We start from the raw sequence: 25,045 nt of genomic DNA, 5'->3' as shown, positions 1-25,045 counted from the left end.
TCCAGACGCAGAACGAAGGACTCCAGGAGCACAGGCACGGAGTCACACACACACAGGAGGGCAGGCCCCACTCAGGAAAGAATGCACCGAACACATTTGCATTTATTTTCTTTTTTTTTTTTAAAAGCAAATGACAAAGACCCAGTTTACCAGCTTAACTTTTTTAAACCTAAGATTAACATTACATATTTAAACAATTGTCAAAACTTACTAAGTTGCCAGCATTCATGCACAACTGGAAAACATCCTCAATGCACATTAAACCAGAAATGTATTACCATTAATGTATTAATATCGTCACTACTAAATACTGAAAAAAACTGAGATTATTTTGTGGAAGAGTCATCCTGGCAATGTTAACTTCACAGCAGGCTGAGACTACTCGGCTCACGTTTCAAACACAATGGAAAAGCAGTCCGTGCTGGTGTTAGTGTACGAAAGAGTCACGGCCACCTTGGATTACGTTTAATAAAAAGCAAAGTGCATACAGAGATTTACAACAATTTTAAAGACAAATAAAATGGTCCTATTACGTGGTCCCAACAGTAAACTCAAAAGTCTATGACAAACAGGGCTCCGACGAGCTGTGTATAAATACTTTAGATTAGGTACAGTTATACTGAAAGTCGAGTTCGTTTGAAATCTTCAAAAAAATGTTCCTGTTAATCCTCGCATGGCGCGTGCCAGAGTTAGGGTTCTGCTACGCGCGTGCGGCCAGCTACTTGTTATCCAAGCGCAGCAGCTGCTCCTTACCATTTATTGTCAAGGACTTTAACTGGCCGTCTTCTTCAACTTCCACCCTTTCTTGACCATTCTCGACAATCCTGCGGGAGGGGAGGCAAGGGGGATAAAACACATCTTAGAATCGTCGTATGAAATAAGTAGACGTGTGTGTGAGCCTGAATGCGCATCTCTAGAGGACTTGCCACGGATACACCTGAAGCCACTAATGCTGTGGCTGAAGCCAACATCCTGACAGATGACTCTGAACACAGGCGCCAGCCATCCAAACGCTCCAGGTGCTACAGTGGCTGCGTTTCCAACACACCACTCACTGCACACCACAGGGGCGGTGTCTAATGTGTCACGCGAAGCAAACATTTCCAAGGAGAAGCTCTGATCGGGGGCTGGACAGACGGCCCAGACACCCTGCCCTTCCCGGGGGTGGCACTGGTGGTGCCCCACACCTATGCGTGAGGACACAGACGCCAGGCCCGCACCTCTTGGTGGTGATCTTCCTGCCGTTCACCACTTTCGTCGACGTCGATATGGACTTGTAGTTGCCCATCCCACTCCCGCCGAAGGCCGAGGAGGAGGAGAACGCTGTGAGGCCCCCGTGGCCTAGCGAGCCGAAGGAAGAGAACCCTGTAAGAGACAGCAGAGGGGTCAGGGACGAGCGCAGCACGCGCGGCCAGCCCGGGGAAGCAGACGCGTGCCCCCATGGAGCCGGGCCCTGCACAGCCTGCGGGGCCGCCCGGGCACCTCCCCTACCCACGGGCCAGCACCCTGCCCCCACGCATCTCACAGGATGGCGCGGACGCCACCACAGACTGGCACACCCAACAAGCTCCTGCTGGCTCCTGTGAGTGTGACCACAGGGGATACAAACCTGAATTGCCAGGAAGCTGAAGTAACTTTAGCAAGAATACCACAATTACCAGGAGAAGTATGGGTCTGGAGTTCATGGACTAATTCTCAGCTGTGAGGTGCCACCTAGGACACGAAACCCTGACTCTCAGAGTCGCAACAGAGCGAGTCCACTCTGGGCAGGGCTGAGGCTGCTCTGCCTGTTGGAGAGCCTGCTGCCTGCCCCACCCTGAACGCCCCTTACAGCAGAAACACGCCCTCCCCACGGCTCCTAAAGGGGAGGACTGCATGCCACACACACGCCTTAAGTGAAATACTCTTTGACAGGTTTGCCCAGCTTTCTCTGACTCTCCCTAAGTCCTTGCATACTACGTGGCATCTGAGGAGGGGGCCTGCTGGAGGAAAGCACAGCTGCACCTGCCCTGGGTGACACAGCCCCCTGGCTTCAGGAGGCAGGGTCTGGGAGCTGCATGCCCTGTGCTGCCCACAGAGCACGGGACCCTCACACAACGGAGGCCCAGGACAGACAGAGGACCTGGGCAACATCAGAGAAGAGCTGAGAGTCCAACTCTCCAGTGAAACGCGGCTGCGCCAGGCTGCGTGCCCGACTCTAGCTGATGAATGGCCTCCAGTCGCAAGCCAGTGCCACGCACCAAACCTCACCAGTAGACTCCGCATGGCACACACAGGCCCTCCTACAGCCTTAGCTCCTGATCCCATCAACTTGGACTCTCCTAGGACACCTTTATTTTTTTTCTTAAACTGCTGAGGTTAGACTAAAAAGGATTTAATGAGATTATCTAAGTTATTTCAGTCATTTATCCCAAAACCTCACTCTTTTTAACCAAGAATTTCATTAAATACTGGCCTTTAATAGTTAAGATTTGAAGTAGGTTCTCAAGTATAACATTCTTTGGAAAATTAGGGGAAATGTGGGTTACTAAGCAAAGATGTGTATACACATGCACTTCAGCTCTGAGCTGCCCCACGACAGGCGTGTGCACACGGCAAGTGCCCCGGATGAAAGGGGCCTGCACTGGTGTCTGCTCAGATGCCAGGCTGAGTCTGAGGGTGTAGTACCTGCATCAAAGGAAGGAAACGCCCCTCCAAAGGAGGGAAATCCGCTGAAAGTAGAGAAGAACGAGCCCGTGCCTCGGCTCCGGCTTCCGCGGGGGCCCCTTCGATTTCCAAAGAAGTCCTCAAACGGGTCTTCTAAAAAGAAACAGAAGTGCTTAGTGAAACCTTGACCCAGGATGCTTCTCCACAGGAGAGCTGAAAGGGAATGTGAGCAATGCCTCCTGACACTATTCCAGCAGGAGCAAAGCTTCTCCACAGCGCAGCTCACCCTCAGAGCAGCACAGTCCATCCAACCTGCGGCTGTACTGCTGTTCCCGAGACTCATCTAAGAACACATCAAAGCTTTATGTGTCCCAACATAAAGCTCAAGGTCATCAATACGCACCACAGACCTGGGCAGAGAGCTGCGAGCAGAGCTCTTCACACGGAGCTCTTTCTGGTGGTTGTTACCAGTCAATGAGCACTTACTGAAAACATGAATTATACAAACTTTTAAAATTCACTGAGGTTCCCTATTAAATTCACTATGAAATCAATCAGTGCTGTATTTTTTCTAGGAAATGGGAATTCTTTGAGAAATAAAAGCAAGGACTCCTGACAGATGGTTAAGAGAAAAGCACCCATGACACAGAAGCAAGAGAACCGGCATGACCTATTTCTAAACCAAGGCAAGCGTGATCAAAGCAGCAAATCCACGCATCTAAGTGGCGAAAGGAACAGAACAGTGAGCAGGACAAGGCCGTGAGCACGAGGCCAAGTGGGACTGCGGCTCACAGGGCACCGGCGTGCACGGGCAACCATGCCTGGGAAGCCCCCAGGTAGCCGGCAATGACCGGAGGCAGACCCGAGCTGAAGGAACGCTCAGAGTGGGGACGGGGAAGCAGGGGAAAAACTACAAGCCTTTCTTAAGAGAGCAGTTAACAGAGCAAGAAAGCAGGCCTGAAGAAGCAGGCATTAGGAAGCACGGTCACTGGCGCCCTCCTCAGAGACCCAGAAAGAAGGCAGGAGAGGGAGGAGGACCCAACAGGAACCAGCCCAAGGCAGACACTGCTCCACCAGCCCCATGGGGAGCCGAGACCCGGGCAGCGCTGGGAGGCAGGTGCTGCCGTCGACAGGACGGAGCCCAGGGGCTGCTGCTTCTGAACCGCAGGTCCCGCGTTCCACAGTAAGTGCCGCCATGTGAGACTCAACCTGCAGAAAGTCACTTCTATCAGCTACTTTGTGAACATGGCCCCCAGTGCCGTTATTACCATATTTAGAAGTATAAATACAAAGTTTAATCATAAACTTTAAAGTTAAAACGTTTTAGAAATCTCTAGAGAGACTTCATCCTGTTCACAGAAAATCCAAGTGTTCTATTAAGTTGCTTTTCACCTCATCCTCATCAGGGGTCTACACGGCGACACGGACACGCTTTCCGTCCGTCCAATCACAAGACATCAGGTAATTACACTCCTGTTAGAGCCCCAGGTCAGGGCACAGACATGGCGAGTGCAGTCTGAACTCGTGATCGCACTCTCAACAAGAGCCACGTGGGCAGCCTCAGACACTCACTGCCCTTGCGAGAGCTTCTGAGCCACTGTCTCCGTGGCTCCCCAGTTTACAACAATCACAGTCCGCATCCTCCTGCAGCGCTCCTTTCATCACTGCCCTAACCATTCGTTTAGTTACAATTTAAGGCTCATACAGCAACTGAAACCTTCAAAGACTCTTCACAAAACTCCTGGGACCAACTTAAACCAGTGTCCGTTTTATACCACCATTAAACGGTTTTAATTTGTTTACATGAAGCTAAATGAACTTTTGTAATTATAAAATCACCTTGTTCAGAAGCTACTTCAAAAGATAGTTGAGTAACATTATAAGAATAAGGCCAGTTGGGTTTTCAGTTACGTTTTTTTGTTTTCTTGTATTCTTTCATTTTTGAAGTCTTTTACCTTGCACGCGTTTCTATTATACAGCCTAAATATGGATTTTTACAATTCCAGTAGTCACCGAATTTGAACGTGTAATTTCAGATATTAAGGTCAAAACAGTTAACCCGAAAAATAAAAAGGCTCATCTGTAAGTCATGGCGACACTAAAAACAAGTTTTTTTAAAAAGCTGTGATGATGATGTGTGAGCGGGAGCCACGCTGAGGCCAGCACTCCAGGTGTGGAGAACAGGTGGCACCGAGCTTGTGGGCTTCCCAGGCGACTCAGTGGTGAAGAATCCGCCTGCCAGCGCAGGAGATGTGGGTTTGATCCCTGGGTCAGGAAGATCCTCTGGAGGAGAAAATGGAAACCCACTCCAGTATTCTTCTCCATGGGAATTCCCATGGACAGAGGAGCCTGGCGGACTACAGTTCATGGGGTCACTAAAGAATCGGACGTGACTGAGCACATAAGCCTTCACAACCTTCAGCCTCCAAGCTAAAGACAATAGTTAATTAATAGGCCCTCTCATCCAACAATTCAATCTACTTCATGGACATCAACTCATCAGACACGGAAATAACTTACTAAAGGGCCCCCAAGCTTTTATAATGAAAACTGAAAATTACCTAATTACGTAATTTTCCCATATACAAATGGAGAACATGTTAAATGAAGGTTTCTGAAGGGTCATCAGGTTTAAGCTTTAGAAAAAGCACACATTGCAACTCTCACATCTGAAAAGTGCTCACAGCGGGCTTTCAACTGGTGACGAGACACAGGCTGGTTCCCGCTCCGTCCTTTTACCCCGTTTAGGTTTTCCCAATTCTCATGTTCAGTCTGTATGGTTATTATTTTTGAGGGTAAAAGGGGTAAAAACTGCATGTATCTTGTAAGTAAATTTGAATCAGACACAACATAACTGAACACGCTGCCAAGGACCTGTTCGACGTCACTCCCCGTGGCGCCCAGAACTGGCCCGCCAGCCGTGGCACTGCAGCGGGTGAGGGCACAGTCCTGTCGGGAGCTGCAGCCTGCCGCTGCGATCTGGGCCGCTGCGTGTGTGCTCATACTACGCACACAGCTGTGTCTTCCTGCCCGCTTACACCCTGCCACAGCACAGCAAACGCAGCTCTGTCAGAGTCTCAGCAGGGCCCCGCCAGGAGAGGTTGGTGCCCGGACCTCACCTCCTACTTGGGAAAATCAGCGTGTTCTCCACGACACGCACGCTCCTTATCAAGTTTGGCTCAATTACGATCTTACTACGGTCTGCTGGAGATGAATTATGGTTGAAGGAGATGGCGCATGTAGATGTCAAGGAGTTAACAAATTCTGTGTCCAGTGAAGGGGCCACCTCGAAGGTGTTCTCGGATGAGAGGAACGTGTGGATCAGCCAGCCGTGTGGAGCAGACTGCCATCCCAGTGTGAATGGGCCCCTCCCATCACACGTGGGCTGAACAGACCGCAAGGCCAACGCTTCCCACAAACATGAGCGCCTGCTCCCAGCCGCCGCCTCTGACCGGGGGCGCTGCTGGCTCTTCAGCCTGATGGCCTCCAGAGTCAGACTGGGACATGGGCCCACAGATCTGGCAGGTGTGTGTCCATGATCAAACAGGCCCATGATCACTTCTGACAGAGAGAGGGAGGCACACCCTGCTGGGTCTGTCTCTCGGGAGACCCTAAACGCAGAATTTACAAGTCTGTCAGAGCCACCTCCCTGGTCACGGCGCACCTGTGTTCAGCCAGGTCCTTTCCCGCAACAACGCTGCATCATGGGATACACATACACGGAAACAGGCCCATGTCCAGCCTGTTAAGTTAACAAGGACTTAACTCTTTCGGGTCCCTGTTCCAGGTGTCCTGGATAAACACTCCTCTGCAATCTTACATGGTTCTGCTCTTCTCAGAAACACGAAGCCAAATCCACTAAGGTGATGCTTGCAAAACACCTAAGTAATAATGTCACACTTATGACAAAAAATACATTAACCGAATGCTATGAAAAAATAACACAAAATGTGTTCCAAATGTTTACACAAGTACATACATGTAAGAAGACTTAAGGAAAAAACTCAAAGATGTTTAGAGCCATACATGCCCCCAGGAGCAGAGCTAAGGGCCTGACCGAGAGCACTCAGTGAAGGCTCACAGGTCCTGTCCTCACGGAGCTCACCACGCAGTCCCCAGGACACACACACACACCACTGCACAACAAAGGAAAACACCACAAACTCTTAACAAGCACCCTGAGCATTTCAAACAGAGAAAACAGGCCACTCCACTAGTCTCAATGCTGAGCCACAGCAACCCTGAGTAAAGAGCGACACGTGAAACGCAAAGGCCAAAACAGCACACAGACTCCAGTGCGATCACCCCACCTGCACTAACCCCAACGCCACAAACCAAGATCAGAACACTCCTTCGCAACAACTCAAAGTTCATAACGTTTTCTTCTCACATATTCCGAAGCAGAACACAACATATTTGAAAAGAATCTGAAATAAACCTAAGTGACTCAGAAACAGCCATGGGTGACCCACGGCTGGGACCCTGGGCAGGAGGGCTTTGGGGCGCTTCTCCACAGCTGACCCGGCATCGGGGTGGTGCCTGGCAGTGCATGGCAACCCCGGAATTAACACTCCCCAAATGAACATCATGCTTTCAGCTGTGCACACAACTTATTACAAAACCTAGTTTCTAGTTACACTACAGGTCTAGTTGGAACACTGTATTTTCTAACAGTTACAAAAACCCATCCAAGCCAAGGATGCCAAGCACACACTAGGGATCCAAACACCCTACTTCAGTCGCATCGGAGGCCGGGGCACCTGCAACTCTACCCTCGCCAAGGACCTGTGAGGGAGTCGACGGGCAGGACAGCCCACCGCCCTCAGCCACAGGGACCACCGTGCCAGGAGCGAGGAGTCCTGCCTGGACTCCTGCGTGGACTCCGGAAGCTCTGCCATGGGGGAGCTGGAAAGGCCATTAAAGTCTCAAAACCAACTCTGGATTCCCAGGGAGATCATACAAAGCCTGGGGCCCAGACACTGCTCTCATGACCCAGAAAACAACTCTGAGAGTGGCCTTTTCGGAAGCCTTTCCTCTCCCTGTCGAGGGCGGAGGTGGCAGGACCACAAAGCTCATCTGCCCAGCACCCGCCCGCACAGAACTGTCCTGAAACGGCAGCTCCACCCCCAGGAGGTCCCAGCCACTGATGGGCCGGGCCAGGCCAGCACCCCTCCCCCGAAGAAAGAGGGGCTCAGCAGGGCCTTCGCAGTCACTGAGCCACAGGGGAGTGCCCCCCAGGAGGGGTCATCACACCTGCCCTGCCTCCACAGTCACAGGCTACGCTTTCCGACTTGTGGCTTCTCTCAGCAGCACAACTTCACCAGTGCCTGCTTCCAAACCACGCTGCCTCCAAGCTGAGCGGACGACTGTCTACACACCACAGGATGCACAGGGCCCCCAAAGATGGCCCGCGACCCTGACCTCGGGCAGGAGGCAGGGCCACTGAAGACAAGCAGGCCCCCGTCCCACGTCACTCCTGTCCACATAAGGAGGGACACGAGGACGTGCAGAGAAGACCCCATGCGAAGACACAGCGGCCGTCTGAAGCGGCCACAGCAGCGGGAGTCCGCCGGCCTCGGGTGCGCTGCCCCTCCCAAGCCCCCAGTGCCCTCGGGGCCGCAGGGAGCCGTCAGGCGCGGGTGGTACAAACTCTTTATTCTAGAGGCTCTGCTCAGCAGGCCGCCCACGGGGCAGCGGCAGGGCCTCGGGCTCAGGCCCACTGTCCTCACTGAGCAGCTCCTCACACTCCTCGAGGAGCTCCTCTGGGTCCCCCGGGCTGGCCTCGTCCTCACTGGAGATGAACTCCAAGTCCTCACTGGGGGGCTCGCCCCCGCCCAGGCTAGCGCCCTCGCTGGGCTCGTCGTCACTAAAGAGGTCGAGCTCCTCGCTGGACACTACGTCCAGTGCCTCACTGTCCTCCTCGCTCGCACTCTCCGCCACCGCCTCCTCTTCAGGCTCCAACTCCTCGCTGGCCGCCTCCTCGAACCCTGGGGGGAGAACGACCGGCTCACTACCCTCCAGCGCGGCGCCGGGCGCTGGGTGGGGCCTGCCTGGCTCGTCCCTTCCCCTCCCGTCACCCCAGCACCGGCCAGACGCGAGGGGCCGCCGGCCAGTGTGAACGTGCTCCCGGGGAAGCTCCCGGCTTCAGAGCTGGGTCACAGAAATGCCTCCCACACGGAGGCTCCTGCTAGGGTTCTAGGGCTCCGTGGCTCTTCCGTCTGAGAACATCATTTTACTAACACCATCCTTTAATGATAAACCAAGGAAGGGATCACCGTAATTTAAAGTAACATGATCCCTACACTTGAATGTTTTCAAAGGAGGTTCTCCAAGGGCTAGGGGGAAGTCAGCTCACCCCACAACCCCGCCAGCACCCCTCCGTCTGAGAGCCAGGCTGCAGTGCGCGTCTCAGATTTGGCTTCTCCCCCTAGTCCTGGGCCTGCGGCCTCTGCCCACAGGGGGCAGGCCTCACAACGAACGCGGGCCCCAGGCACAGGACTCCGTCCTTCCCACCAGCTCTCCGCTTCTTCAAGGTCCCTCCCCTTTCATCTGGGCCGTCTGAAATCAGACACGGGGTTTTCCATTCCGATAAATGCAAAGTGAACCTCAGAATGTCTTTTAACAGACTTTGAGCTACTTTTTCTGGGAAAACGGGAGAGGAAAAAAGTTGGTCGTGTGGAAAATTAAGACAAGAAATAACACACTCCTCTAAATGGACACCATGACAGGGCTGATGTGGCTGCTGGGAAACATCAACTCCACGCCTGCTGAGGCAGCACGCCCTCGGCCCCACGGCCACTCAGCCCTGCTCTGAACGTACCGCCAGCAGGCTGCATTGTCACTTCATACATGTAGTAGCCGTGGAGCAGCTTCTTTTCCCGTGTGTAAATCCTGAGAGCCTGAAAATGGAAGTCGCCTAGAACACCTACAAGAACGGATTGGAGAAGAATCACTGCCACAGGGACGACGGGGGAGCTGCCAGTGCAGAGCACGCGCATCTCTGAGTCCCAGGCAGAGGCCAAGAGGCTCGTCCCCCAGCGGACTCTGAACCCAGCAGAAGAAATCTCCACCCCGCATCCCGTAAACCGTAACTCTTCTGACTCAAGTTCACATGCACATCAAGACTTCATGTGCACAAATCCCAACTCAGAAGACGTGAAGGTCGGTGCTCACAGGGTAAAACCACATTACTCACGCTCCCAGCCCCAGTCACCCTCGCCCCTCTTCACTCCAGAAAGAGCTGCTCAAGGAAAACCATTCTTACTGAGAAAGCTTAACCCATCAGATTTTTTCCCCCAAGAAAAACACAATCTGGCTACCATTACACACTGAGGACTCTTTCCTGACACTTTTTTAAAAAAAAACACGCTGTGCCAGAGCTAGTGTGAGCAGGCCAGCCTCTGGCCTGGTGAGGCGGCCTGCCCTGTGCTCCTCAGCCTGAGGGACCCTCCATTCCCAGCTCAAGGGGGCAGACCCCTGGCCAGTTTCCCCGGACACGACCCTGCTCCCCCAAAACACATTGGGAGCTTGCTAAAGGCTGTGACGAGACACCAAGGTGATTTTACGGCCGAAAAGTCATTACAACTCTTCTGTGTCTTTCTTACAGTAATATTTCTTACAATCGTAAAGGACAATTAATAAAAAATGTAGTTAATTTCATATGATACAGGGAGCCTTCCCAATATGTTTACTGCAGCAGTAATTAATGCAAAAAAAGCCTTCAAAACAGATGAGTCTCTTCCCCCACCCCTAACACTCCCCTGCTTAGCTCTCATTGTTATATTTTGTATGCTACATATATACACATCTCTCCTCCACAAGCCACTCTCTCAAAACGTAAGCGGTACCACAGTAAACAGTAAGCAGGGTCTCTCTGAACCCCCACGGAGTAACGGAAGGACTGCACCCTGTGAAGGGCCCACACCTCCGGGACACAGCAGCGCCTCACTCCTCGCCACGCCTGCGATGAGCAGGGTCCACGGCTCCCCTGTGTTATCTGCAGACAGAACTGCCCTTCCTGTCGCCCTCCTGAGGGGTTGCAGCAGGTGTCTTGTCTTTTCAACCAGGCTCCGGGCAGTGAAGGAGCAGACACAGGGTGCTGTCTCCCCACCCAAGTACGGAGACAACAGGAGTCACGGTGCACACGGCGAGCACCCCAGCTCACCACCACTGCCAACACCAGACCCTGACATGCACCCCTGCCACGCTGCCTCACGCCGGGCACCAGGACCCGGAGGCCAGCGGCTGGGAGCCCTCTCCCACAGTGAAGAGCAGCCAAAGCAGCAAGGTCTCCCAGCAAAGCTATTCTCAAAGACGAATGCTTGTGATGCCTTGCTCTAGAGGTGTCCCTTCTTTCCAAGGGCTGCAAACTCAACAGTCCTAACACCACATCAGAAAAACAAAGACAAGTTTATTAATCAAATGTCTTCTGAGCAACATCTGCCTTGATGCTTAGTGTTTCAATGAGACTCCTACACGGGAAATCCGGAGAATTCACTGTCCAACCAGGAGGAGCCCCCACTCCTTCCCACTGCAGAGGAAGCCAATGAGAGCGAAGCACACAGCCGAGGAAGCAACGCACTCAGACCTCTATTACGTTCACGCGCAAGGCGTAAATTCCGAAACATCTTCCAAAGGAAGAAGGCAAGAGGGTTTAGTTAAACTCGTGCACTGCTCAAATAGCAAGTTTAAGGACAAGCTACAACAGTGCTGAAACAGAAAGGGTCTCCATGAGTCATGAACACGTTACGTAAACGCCGACCCAGATGATGAACTTACCGAAGAAGTCGAATGAAAATGGGTCCCTTCCACCAAAAAATTCCCTGAAGACGTCCTCTGGGTTTCGGAATGTGAAGCCAAACTCAAACGGACTGTCGAAGTGACTTCCACCTACAGAAGCAAGCACAGCTCAGTCAGGGACTCCCGCGCGGCGGGCACACAAACAGTCTACACATTACTACACGCGTCCTGACCCCAGAAGGAAAGAGTTCCATAAGCCCGAAGCTCGCGCAAGTCCTGCTGAGAGCAAAGCCTCCTGCGCCAGGAGCTGAGAAACGCGTGCAGGTCCACGTCCCTGAGCCACGCGCGTGCCGAGGACCCCCACCCACTCTGGATGTGTCACCAACACACAGCATTTCCGGCTGTGAAACAGCTGCTCAGGCGTGTGTACAGGAGGTCTGAAGCGTGCGTGTCCAAACGCCCACCATGGAGCTCGCAGGACAGCAGGCTGCTGCATAACTTTTCATCAAAAGCACACACATCTAAGCCTCACCACCAGAGGCAGTTACTTTGGTGGTTATTTAGTTTTTTGATAGAACATCCAGTAAGGATGTTTTTGACACAACACCCAGTATTGATCTCAGGGTACACTCAGTGTTATAGTAAGGTTTTACGTCATTTCCTATCTACAAAAGGCACACCAGTATGTGCCTTCTAGTTCAACAGGATTTTTAATAGGCCTTTTCCAGGCTATCAATTTCTCCTTCCTCTCCCCAGTTCAGCCTACTCTCCAAACTGCATTCATATTTACGGACAGACTGAATCACCATCAGACTGTATCGGACCACCTCCTTTCATCACAAGGCCAGGAGAAAGACCAGTGTGCACACACGTACCTCCACCGCCACCGTTTAATCCTTCTTTGCCATATCTGTCATAGATGTCCCGTTTCTTAGCTACAAATTTAAAAAGACAAGTCAGTAAAGACCAATTTCTCTTCCCTCAAATTCAATAAAGCATTTCTGAAGCTGTAAACCAAAGGCCCCCCACAACTCTCAATGTCCACACTTGGTTTTGAAGAGCTAGGAACCCCTTACTGTGACACTTGAGGGCATCAAAGTCTGGCGGCTGCAGCCCCCAGGGTCGCAAAGAGTCTGGCTGCAACTCAGGGACTCAACAACTCCCTTAAAAACACCCCAGAATATTTTTAAGTAAAGCTTAAAAGACTTACTTCAAAAAAAAAAAAAAAAACAACTTATTTCACTCTACTGCTCAATGTGTGCCATGCACTACATCAAAACCCCACTACAAAGTTGCAGAGAGACTCCACCCCTAGACAAGCACCTGACTACTAAGTGCAGCTCAGGGAGAAGACCCATGGCACAAGGAGCAGGACACGGCCTTGGCGAGGGCAGAAACGGGCCACACTGAGCCAACCCCCAGCCTGGCCTGACCCCCGGCGAGGCAGCAGCCCGCCCGAGCCCGGGCGGTGGTCCTCGAACAAGCGCGGTGACAGTGCAGCCCTGCTCAGACACACAGGCTCCGCAGACGCCGCGTGTGCCAAGTGACAGGGCAACGGGGAAACAAGTGTGCAGGCACGCTATCCGCAGCCAGGGTGGGCACCAGAGCCTTAGGAACAGTGACCGTGCATCTGAGCCGCCAGCTCCTGGAACTGAAGGCTTCCTAAGGAAGGATGAAGAACAGACTCCCCCTTACAAAAACAGACAAAAGCAGCATTTTCATGGGAGCTCTAAAGGTTCTGCTGCTGCCAAAAATCACATTTGACGTTTGAATTTACTTCTCAAATTTTCTAGTGTTCTTGGTCTGTGAATCCACACATCTGGGAGTGCTGGATCAGGCACACAAATAGGACAATGGCAGTCAATGACAGAAGACAAACTCATGAAGTAAAATGACAAGGCCTTCTTTTAAAATAAAGCAGGCGTCCACTTCCTCTGGTCTAGTCTTTTAAATGCCTCGGCTGCGATTGACACCAGTCATTCAGGACTGCTTCCTGCCAAGGTGCTGTCAGTACTTCTCCAGTTTTCTCACCAAGTTCCACAGTCCGCTCCCTGCCCCAAGGCTTCTCTTACCAAGAACCCAACGTTTGGCTAACACCCTTTGCATGACCCATGACACTAAACCAACAGACCTGAGCTTCCAGTGCCGTTCAATTCCTAACTCTAACGGGGCAGGGAAACCCACAAGCTGTGGAGTCCGAACCTCCATGTGCGCAACACCTGACTTCCCGAAATCCAGGAGGGCCTTCCAAGGAAGCGGCCAGCACCTCAGCACAGGGTGCTCAGGAGGGTGACGGGGACGAAAGGCCACGACACCCCAGCCCCGGTGGCCCCCAGCGCCAGGCAGAGACCGGGCCTGGATGTCTCCTTACAGAGCCACCCAGGAGACTCCTAGAAGCCAGGGCGCCCGCAGCAATCACAGGGCCTTATCGGGAGGCTGGTGGGGACAGGACACCCAGTCTGCTCAGAAAACCCCCCTCACAGCCCCAAAGCCCCTCGGCCAGGCCTTCCTCTGCAGGCCCCGCCCAGGGGCACAACCCCACGCTCCCCACTCACCATCTGACAACACCTCATACGCCTCAGCTACTTGCTTGAATTTTCTCTCCGCTTCTTCTTTGTTCTCAGGATTTTTATCTGGATGCCACTTCAGTGCCAGTTTCCGATATCTTAAAAAGGAGTTAAGGTACTTACTGATCACATCCCACTTCCAGGGTGGTGTCTATTGTGTCACATGAAGCAAACATTTCAAAGCAAAAGCTCTAGGCGGAGACTAGACAGGCGTGGCACACAGCCTGCCCTTCCCCAGGGACAGCACCAGTGACGCCCCCCACCACACCCGCAGGTGAGAACACAGACGCCAGGCCCGCCCCTCTTGGTGCTGATCTTCACGCCATTCACACCTTATTTAAGAAGAGCACAATCACTGCACCACGCCGATCCTGGATGTGGCCAGGCGCAGTGTGAGAAATCCCACGGCCCCCCGTGACACAGCTAAAACACCATCCATGTCCTGCTATACATTAACACCAAGTGAACTAACAGACCTCAGTGCACCCTGGGAGCGGAGACTGGCCTCAAGTGCGGCCACAGAGCCGAGCAAGGACACAGCGGTGCAGGGCTCAAACCCCAGCATGGACCCGAGCCGGCCACACGACAGGGGCTGGGAGCAACCCACTGAGGATGGAACAGTGACACCCACGAGCACCAAGGCTGCTCCACTGCTAAGTCCAACATCAAAGCTCTTTGGGCTAATTTCATATACTCAGTGAGTTTATGATCTAATTCCAGCAGAAATGGAATCCATGTCCAAGATAAAGTACCAGAGGAAACCAAGTGGCCTTCTCCCTGAGCGACAGGTGGGCCTAGGTCTCAAGAGGCACAAGCTAACTTGCTAAGCGCTACCTAACATTCCAACTAGTGCGCGGCAAACTCACAGCACGCAAACTGCCATTCGGTTTCCACAAGCCGTGCAAACTCACACCGCAGGTGCCCAGATGCACTCTTTCAGAATACAATTACTTACGCCTTTTTAATATCCTCGGCCGAGGCGTGTCTCTGCACACCTAGAACTTCATAGTAATCCACCATGTTTTAACAGGCTGCTGGAACAAGTCCTGCAATCAGAAATCCATGGTCAGTGACGAGACGGCCCAGGCTGGGCTGGTAGCGGGGGTACGGGGTGGGGGGGACGGAGCAGGAGGTGGGAGATGTCACCTTGCCTGGGCATTAACTACCAGCCTGTCGGGCCAGAGCCTTGTCTGGGAGCCGCTTCCAAGTCTCACACCCTAAGACCCTTCCTGATGTAGGAAAAAACGCTTTGAAATAAGCTAAGAATAGCCTCAACTAAATAAAACCGACAGGTGACTCTGCAGCAGCCTTGGGGCCCGCTGCCCACCAGCTGCCAGGTCCCTGGTCCAGACCGACGAGAGTGTCGTCCCCTCCTCACACCCTGTGCCAGGCGCTGGGCAAGACTGCAGCCACCTGATGAACACCTTGTGCCCGGCCTGGGGACGCCACAAGGAACCACGGACACCTTCCATGGCAGGCTGCCCACGGCAGGCTGCCCCCGCCGGCTCGGACTCGGGGCTGCTCCTGTGACTGCCTCCCGGGCCTCCAGCATCTGATGTGGAAACAAACGCAGCACCGCCCTGCTGGCAGCACAGGAAGAGGGCAGCCTCAGAGCGGGCCTGCAGGGGCTCCCAGGGTAGGGACCTGCCCCGCCTGCTCTACGAACATGCGGCCTCGAGTCACATGCCAATCACGCCCGACACACCTGCCACCTCTCAAGATGTGAAGTCCAGCGAGCATTCGCCTTTACTCTGACTGCTAAGTCACCTCACTAAACCAACGACCAACAACTGACATGAAACAGGCCTACACCACACAAGCCTGCAAAATAATTTCAGCCAATAAATCAAGTTTTTCTGTCAGGCAACTGAGCGCTAAACTGAAGCCAGGCTTTCAGTAGCCTTTCCCCAAATTCTAGGACCAGATTTTGAGAAGAAACGTTCTGACTGTAAACAAATCTACGAGGCCATACCCTCCCTGAGACCATTCTGCTGAGGTTAGATATAAACACTGCCGCAACGGGACACAGTGTGTCTCTCAACACAGAGCGCACAGCTGTATTGTGTTCCCACTGTTCCACACTGGGGAGCAGCTCGTGACTCAGCACGCAGGCATGCACACCCGCCTGCACGGCCCTCCTTGACTCTACAGAAGGCAGGCTGCGTCTATCTGAGGGTCAGAAAGACACAGGGAAAAGCCCTTCTTACCAGTCCAAGGACTTCATGCAGAATAGATATCAAAGCAGAATCAAAAGTAGAAACCCCTCTGACCAACTCAAAATCCCTAGAAATGTTAGGTAAAAACCCAACACACACATCTGAAGAGCCAGCTGGGCGCCCAGGAAAGCAGGAGCTCAAGTGCCAGAAACAGAATTAATTACACCAAAAACAGTGACTCCGAGATTGGGGGGGGGGGGGCGGTGTTGCTGCGTCTTCAGGATGGGACTTGTTTTAGGGGACAGGAAACTAACGGCTGCAATGAGGACTCACAAAATACAGGTCCCCTAAAGGCTGTAACACTCCTTGGCACCGCCTTTGGGACTGGAGTGAAAACTGACCTTTTCCAGTCCTGTGGCCACTGCTGAGTTTTCCAAATTTGCTGGCATATTGAGTGCAGCACTTTCCCAGCATCATCTTTTAGGGCTTGAAAGAGCTCAACTGGAATTCCATCACCTCCACTAGCTTTGTTCATAGTGATGCTTCCTAAGGCCCACTTGACTTCACATTCCAGGATGTCTGGCTCTAAGTGAGTGATCACACCATCGTGATTAACTAGGTCATAAAGATCTTTATTATATAGCTCTGTTTATTCTTGCCACCTCTTCCTAATATCTTCTGCTTCTGTTAGGTTCATACCATTTCTGCCCTTTATTGAGCCTGTCTTTGCATGAAATGTTCCCTTGCTATCTCTAATTTTCTTGAAGAGACCTCTAGCCTTTCCCATTCTATTGTTTTCCTCTGTTTCTTTTGCACTGATAACTGAGGAAGGCTTTCTTATCTCTCCTTGCTATTCTTTGGACTCTGCATTCAAATGGGTATATCCTTCCTTTTCTCCTTTGTCTTTCGCTTCCCTTCTTTTGTAAGGCCTCCTCAGACAGCCATTTTGCTTTTTCTGCATTTCTTTTTCTTGGGGATGGTCTTGCTCTCTGCCTCCTGTACAATGTCCAACCTCTTCAGGCACTCTATCAGATCTAATACCATGAATTTATTTGTCACTTCCAGTGTATAATCGTAAAGGATTTGATTTAGGTCATACCTGAATGGTCTAGTGGTTTTCCTTACTTTCTTCAATTAGTCTGAATTTGGCAACAAGGAGTTCATGATCTGAGCCACAGTCAGCTCCCAGTCTTGTTTTTGCTGACTGTATAGAGCTTCTCCATTCTATGGCTGCAAAGAATATGATCAATCTGATTTCAGTGTTGACCATCTGGTGATGTCCATGTGTAGAGTCTCCTCTTGTGTTGTAGGAAGAGGGTGTTTGCTATGACCAGTGCGTTCTCTTGGCAAAACTGTTAGCCTTTGCCCGGCTTCATTCTGTAGTCCAAGGCCAAATCTGCCTGTTACTCCAGGTGTCTCTTGCCTTCCTACTTTTGCATTCCAGTCCCTACGATGAAAAGGACGTCTTTGGGGGTGTTAGTTCTAGCACTCATCTCACACACTAGCAAAGTCATGCTCAAAATTCTCCAAGCCGGGCTTCAACAGTATGTGAACCATGAGCTTCCCCATGTTCAAGCTGGTTTTAGAAAAGGCAGAGGAACCAGAGATCAAATTGCCAACATCAGCTGGATCATTGAAGAAGCAAGAGAATTTGAGAGAAGCATCTCCTTTTGCTTTACTGACTACGCAAAAGCCTTTGACTGTTTGGATCACAACAAACTGTGGGAAATTCTTTAAGAGATGGGAATACCAGACCACCTGACCTGCCTCCTAAGAAATCTATATGCCAGTCAAAAAGCAACAGTTAGAACTGGACATGGAACAACAGACTGGTTCCAAACTGGGAAAGGAGTTATGTCAAGACTGGAATTTGTCATCATGTTTATTTAACTTATATGCAGAGTACATCATGTGAAATGCTGGGCTGTATGAAGCACAAGCTGGAATCAAGATTGCCAGGAGAAATAATAACCTCAGACATGCAGATACCACCACCATTATGACAGAAAGTGAAGAGGAACTAAAAAGCCTCTTGATGAAAGTGAAAGGAGAGAGTGAAAAAGTTGGCTTAAAGCTCAACATTCAGAAAACTAAGATCATGGCATCTGGTCCCATCACTTCATGGCAAATAGATGGGGAAACAGTGGAAACAGTGGCAGACTATCTTTTTAGGTTCCAAAATCATTGCAGACGGTTGACTGCAGCCATGAAATTAAAAGACACTTGCTCCTTGGAAGAAAACCTATGACAAACCTAGACAGCATATTAAAAAGCAGAGACATTACTTTGACAACAAATGTCCCGATAGTCAAAGCTATGGTTTTTCCAGTAGTCATGGATGTGAGAGTTGGACTACAAAGAAAGCTGAGTGCTGAAAAATTGATGCTTTTGAACTGTGGTGTTGGAGAAGACTCTTGAGAGTCCCTTGGACTGCAAGGAGATCCAACCAGTCCATCCTAAAGGAAATCAGACCTCAATATTCATTGGAAGGACTGATGCGGAAGCGCCAATACTTTGGCCACCTGATGCAAAGAACTGACTCCCAGACCCTGATGCTGAGAAAGATTGAACGCGGGAGAAGGGGTTGACAGAGGACGAGAGGGTTGGATGGCATCACCAACGCGATGTTCATGAATTTGAGTAGCTCTAGGAGTCGGTGATGGACAGGGAAGCCTGGTGTGGTGCAGTCCATGGGGTTGCAAAGAGTCAGACATGACTGAGCGACTGAAATGAAAGGCTGTAACTGCAGGAAAAGGGGACGAGAAAAACTCCCCCCAAACCAGACAACAGCACCACTGAGAATCGATGCACTGAGCCTGGGGACCGTGGAGGCAAAACCACCACCTCCACTAACCCACAATGCTCCCAGCACCCCAAAGCCACCAAGTACAATCCCAGGATGGGGAGACAAAGAAAGCTGTGCTGGAGAAGTTTGTTGCTTAGCTGCTCAGTCATGTCCGACTCTTTGCGACCCCATGGACTGCAGCCCGCCAGGCTCCTCTGTCCCTGGGATTCTCCAGGCAAGAACACTGGAGTGGGGTGCTGTTTCCTCCTCCAGAGGATCTTCTGACCAGGGATGGAACCCGCACCTCCCGCACTGCGGGCATGCACTTTGCCACTGAGCCCAGGAGAGCAGGTGACACCACCACCAGGTCGTGCACACCGAACGGTGTGGGGCGTCTCAGTGAGCAACGGAGACCTAATACCCACACGGCCACTGCTGCCAACAGGACTGTCATTCATGCAGAGTCACTAAGGAACCAGGTCTTAGATGTCATCCCTCCAAAGAAACGATTAATTTCATAATGAAAGGGGTGTCAGCTAACTCAGGTGGCAATCACAGCGATATATAAACGATTCAAATAAACATGCCTCCAGTCAATTATACCTCATTTTTAAAAAATAAGATGTAACCTTATCGATGAGAGGAAGGCACACACAGGAAACTTTGTGAAAAATCACAAGGCAGGACTTTAATATTTTTTATTTTAACAAAACACGTTTAGTGGGAATAATTCTACGTGTTCTGTAAACATTAACTCATGTAATTCAAACAGTAACAAAATTAAGATCAATGACTTCCTAAAATTGTTTTAGGAAATTTTTCTAGCTTTATCCAGATACAATTGACACAAGGTTACTTGTGTAAGTTTACGGTGTGCGTTGTGTACCGTAATTTCATCAAAACTTAATTTTTAAAAAACCTACAAATGACCTTTGAATAAGGCGGGTTTGGCTGCACAGGTCTACTTGCGTGCACATTTTTCTCAATAAACATATTGGTAAAAAATTTTTGGAGACTTACAACAACTTGAAAAAGCTCACAGAAGAACCATGGAGCCTAGAAATACTGAAAAAAAAAATTTTTAAGTGTGTCAAGAATGCAAAGGCATAAGGGAGTGACATTTAATACAAAATGATTGATTGAACAGCAACATTTTAGTTTTCTGTTCTGTAACTTTGCTTTCAAAGGATTACATACCCCCAGTATCAGTTGATCATCATAGGTAGGTGGTTTAAAAAAAAAAAAAGTGTTTCCAATACCGTATTATGAATGAGTGCAATGCTGTATGTCACAATGGATTCACTAGTGTATAGGCTAGGCTACTGTGAACAATCATCGATTACACTAGGTGGCCATAAAGCAACCATACTGCTCCCACTTCGTTATAATGGATGAATTATACTTATAAACAACAATGAATTTCTTCTTTACATTATCTTTTCATTTTTCTTGGCCTGTGTTACTAACACATCTACAGGATTTGGTATCATGTAAGACAATATTGATGTAGATACTAACAGACAATCCATCTTGTAAAAATATAAACTTATGGTATCAATAAATAAATATAGTTAATACAATTTCTCTTTAAAAATTTTTTTAATATTTTCTCTAGCTTACTTTAGGAATACAGCAACATAACACACAAAGTATGTGCTAATCAATGTTCGTTATTGGTAAGGCTCCAGTCAGCAGTAGTCTATTAGGTAAGTTTTGGGGGAGTCAAGAGTCATGCACAGCTTTTCAACTGTGGGGGGTCTGCACCTCTAAGTCCCACATTGTTCAAGGGTCAACTGTACACTCAAGAGACAGAAAAAAATCCAAGGTTATGGCGTAGGAAAGATGCACGAGGCAACACCAAGGAAGCTGTGTCCGCAACAGGAGTCTATGGAAGGAAGCGGTGGAACACGGCCCACTGAGGAACCACAGATTCTCGCGGATAAACTCACAGGGCCTCGACAACTTCCAATCAGGACGCGTGTTACAAGGGGGAAAAGGAAACATCCCTGCAGGCCTGGATGGGAGGGGGAGGGGGAGTGACCATTTAGTGGGCACAGAGTTTCAAAGTGGGAGCACAGAAACGTTCTGGAGATGACGGTGCTGATAAGACAGACAACAATGTGAACGTAATGCCCTGAAGCTTTCACTTAGAACAGGGTGCATTTTCTGTCAAGTAAAAAATAAGCTATGTTGAAATTCATAAATAAAAACATTTTTAAAAAGACACACCCACAATCATATCAGACAGAGTTAACTTGTACGATTTGAGCACATTTAACAGACCTGATGTAATGGGACATAAAACAGGGACCTGAAGCTAACTACTATAAAACACCAAGCACACACCCACGAGGTGGAGTAAACTTAACCACCACCTGAGACCACAAAGAAACAGCTGTGGTAACAAACGTTTTTTAAGAACGCCTTTGGGTCAAAAAAATGATAAGGATGTTAGGATATTCAGACGTACATGGACTACATATCAATTTCATCAACTGGCCAAAGTGAAATTAAGGACCTCAAATACATTAATAAAAGCTACAGACGTTAGAAAGTTAAGAACTCCAAACAGACAACATTTGCCAGTATTTAGAATATAAAAATATTAATAAATAGATATCTTCATCAAATAAAATCCCAGAGTTTTTTTTAAATTACAAAATAGAAAAAAAAAATATTTTCTTGTACTTATCCACTTTAACGTTAAAATCAGCTGTGATAGACACATAACAAGATTAACAAAACACTAACTGGAGGTGTACCTTTTTCAATGTCCAGTTTTTTCGACTGTGTCTGCATATGCTCAACATAAAATACTGGGGATCTCGTTTTAAATGCAATCAGACATGGGAGTGAGCACCCAATTATAAGACAGAAGTGTTCCTCACTGGTAGTTCCACAATCCAAAGCACACTGCTCAGAAGCCATGGCTGGTAGGCGCCATGGAAGGTAGCAACCGCACGCCTTTGGGGATGAGACACCTGCCCAGGGCCAAGGGCAGCTGGAGCGCAGCAGGAGCCAGCAGGCAGCACCTGTGCTTCAGTCTGCTAACAACGGACTCTCAGCCAACAGGAGACTCGCCTAACCGACCCTCTGCCGACGAGTGACTCCCTCGGCGGTTACTCTGACTTCTGAGCTTCAGCTGCTGCAGCTACCAGGGGACATCTCAGCACCCGGCAGAAACAAGGCATGTGGAGAGACACCACCAGACCACAGTCACCAAAGGGACGTGGGGAGAGGCCTCAGGACGGAGCTTCCCTCTCCTAACAGTAAGCCACTGCCTGACCACATGTGACCAGGTCACCAGTGTACCGGATGCCACCACTTAAGACACTTCAGAACCTCCTGAAGGGGGAAACAGACTCCTGCAGACAACAGCAGCAAACAACAGCCTGTGTGCACCAGGACAGGGGGGAAAGGAGCAGTGACCCCACAGGAGACTGCACCAGACGTGCCTGTGAGTGTGCGAGGGTCTCCACCAGAGCAAGGCTCATTTTTCCCCACAGCCAGTCCCTCCCATCAGGAAACCTGCATAAGCCATTAATCCTCATCCGTCAGAGGGTAGACAGAAGCAGCAAGAACTACAATCCCACAGCCTCCAGAACCAAAAACACAATCACAGAAAGCTAACCAAAGTGATCACATGGATCACAGTCAGGTTTAACTCAATGAAGCTATGAACAATGTCGTGCCCAGCCACCCAAGACGGGCGTTTCAAGGTGGATAGTTCTAACAAAAAATGCTCCACTGGAGGGGAGAATGGCAAACCACTCCAATATTCTTGCCCCAAGAACCCCATTAACTGTATGAAAAGGCAAAAAGATATGACGCCAGAGATGAGTAACCCTGGGTCAGTAAGTGTCTAAAATGCTACTGGCAAAGAGCAGAGAAATAGTCCCAGAAAGAATGAAGAGGCTGGGCCAAAGCTGAAGTGATGCTGAGTTTTGGATGTGTCTGGTAGTGAAAGTAAAGTTTAACGCTGTAAAGAATATTGTATATAAACCTGTAATGTTAGGTCCATGAATCAGGTAAACTTGACATGGTCAAGATGGCAAGAATGAACACTGACACTTTTAGGAATCAGTGAACTAAAATGGATGGGAATGGGTGAATTTAACTCAGATGACAATTAAAACTACTAATGCGGGCAAGAATCCCTTAGAAGAAATGGAGTACCCCTCACGTCAACAAAAAGGTCCAAAATGCAGTACTGGGGTGCAATCTAAAAACGACACAATCATCTTGGCTCACTTCCAAGGCACACCACTCAACACCCTGGTAATCCAAGTCTATGCCCAACCACTAATGTCGAGTAAGCTACAGCTGAATGGTTCTGTGAAGCCCCAGGAGACTTTTTGGAACACCAAAAAAAAAAAAAGATGTCTTTTTCATCATTGGGGATTGGAATGCGAAAAGTAGCAAGTCGAGAGATACCTGGAGTAACAGGCAAGTCTGGCTTTGGAGTATAAAATGAAGCAGGGCAAAGGCTCTGTCAAGAGAATTCACGGGTCATAGCAAACACCTTCTTTCAGCAACACAAGAGACAACTCTATACACGGACATCACCAGATGGCCAACATCAAAATCTTTGCAGTCAAAGATGGAGAAGCTCTATACAGTCAGCAAAACAAGACCTGGAGTCAACTGACTGACACTAAAGCTGAAACTCCAATACTCTGGCCACCTGGTGTGAAGAGCTGACTCACGGAAAAGACCCTGATGCTGGGAGAGACTGAGGGCAGGAGGAGAAGGGGGCGACAGGATGAGATGGCTGGATGGCACCACTGACTCAACGGACGTGAGTCTGAGCCCACTTCAGCAGACAGAGAAGGTCAGGGAAGCTTGGCGTGTTGCAGTCCGTGGGGTCACAAACTTAGCGGGTGAACAAGAACACACCTTTGTTCCTAGTGCAAAGCTCACCGTGTCCTAAGTCCAATTGCGTTGCCCTGCATTGGCAACAAGGCGCCAGTGTCTGTGCTGACCATGGTGGGAAGAGCAAGACCCTTGAGGCAGGCAGCACAGATGCGGCAGGATGGGCCTCAACTCGGGCCATGTCCACCAGAGGTGACCACTGCTGGCACCTGCAGCACCCCCTGGGATGAGCCGTCCACCCCCAGGACCAGCCCTGGGCTGGGGGGCACACAAGCTTCACAGGCACCAGCCCCGGGGACAGAGGCACTTGGCCATGGGGGCTCGCTCTTTCTTAGTGGAGACTGCCCCAGAAGGAAGTGCCTCCACCACAGTCCTGGCCAGCACCCGGCCGGCCCACCGCTTGAACTTTACTCTGATTTACGGTCACGAGGAAGCGCTTCCCCCGTTAACACCCAGGGCACATTTTCAGGGCTCAGGCTGGTGGGCTTGGCAAACCCGAGCACACACGGGCTTTCTTCTCGGAGGCCCCCAGTTTGCCTTCTACCTGCCCGCCTGCTCCCCTCAGTCAGCTGTGGGAACGCCGGGGACTCAGAGCCCTCTCACCCTACTCCCGCGCTTTCATCTGCTCTGTTATTGAAATACCGTTTATGGAGCAATGATTCCCTCCTGTTAGCCCCAACCACAGGCCTCACTTTGGCATTTCAGACACAAATAGACAGATGGCTCTCAACACAGCCACTTGGACGTCTGACAAGACACTCCAAATAGAACATGACCACATCTCACGCTCTGTCCTCCCCACTCCCACCTGGCCTTTTTCTATAATTCTACTCCCCGGCTGGAAAGCCTCGCCTCGCTCCACACCGCTCCACCCACACACAACAAACCAACCCACAGTTTTGTGTGGCTCACTGCAGACCCCTCAAACCCCTTCACTTTTCTCTATCTTTGGTGGCACCAGATACCCTTTCTGAAATCCTGTGGGAGCCTCTTTTCTCACAGCCAAGATGAGCTATAAATATGCAAACGGTATCACAACAGATACAACATGCTGTCCAGACCAGAAAGAACCAGCTCTAAAGGACACGGTCGGCTCCACTGGGGATTCCTGGAATGGCGCTTTACTGCCCTAGCTAACGCTAGGTCTGGAACAGAAAAGGTACAACACGAGCCTAGGAGATGTTGTCAGTCAACAAAGTAAAGATGCTACCAGCAAAAACTACAGGCCTGGTCAGGAAAAAAACAAGGAAAGACTGGCGGAACAGTGCAAGCTTGGAAGT

The 25,045-nt window shown here is 50.3% G+C and overlaps 1 protein-coding gene across 5 annotated transcripts in view; it reads right to left on the bottom strand.

The window, feature by feature from the left end:
* Nucleotides 1–25,045, bottom strand: part of DNAJB6 (DnaJ heat shock protein family (Hsp40) member B6) — a 52,277-nt gene that overhangs the window by 18,040 nt on the left and 9,192 nt on the right. For 3 of the 5 annotated variants that reach the window (XM_070368997.1, XM_070368996.1, XM_070368998.1), the window contains 7 exons: nt 14,908–14,998; nt 13,941–14,050; nt 12,261–12,320; nt 11,425–11,535; nt 2,668–2,799; nt 1,221–1,365; nt 754–824 (listed from right to left, as the gene is read on the bottom strand). In XM_070368997.1, the coding sequence (XP_070225098.1) occupies nt 754–824; nt 1,221–1,365; nt 2,668–2,799; nt 11,425–11,535; nt 12,261–12,320; nt 13,941–14,050; nt 14,908–14,972 (694 nt within the window). In that variant the 5' untranslated portion in view covers nt 14,973–14,998. Of the gene's footprint in view, nt 1–753; nt 825–1,220; nt 1,366–2,667; nt 2,800–8,284; nt 8,634–9,466; nt 9,572–11,424; nt 11,536–12,260; nt 12,321–13,940; nt 14,051–14,907; nt 14,999–25,045 lie in introns of those variants that run through there. The other 2 variants (XM_070368999.1, XM_070369000.1) reach the window with 2 other exon arrangements.

The sequence above is a fragment of the Bos mutus genome, chromosome 4 (genome assembly GCF_027580195.1).
Source record: "Bos mutus isolate GX-2022 chromosome 4, NWIPB_WYAK_1.1, whole genome shotgun sequence".
Classification (NCBI taxonomy): Eukaryota; Metazoa; Chordata; class Mammalia; order Artiodactyla; family Bovidae; genus Bos; species Bos mutus.
Note: the sequence above shows the minus strand (reverse complement) of the source record. Positions and strands in the feature narration are given on the sequence as shown.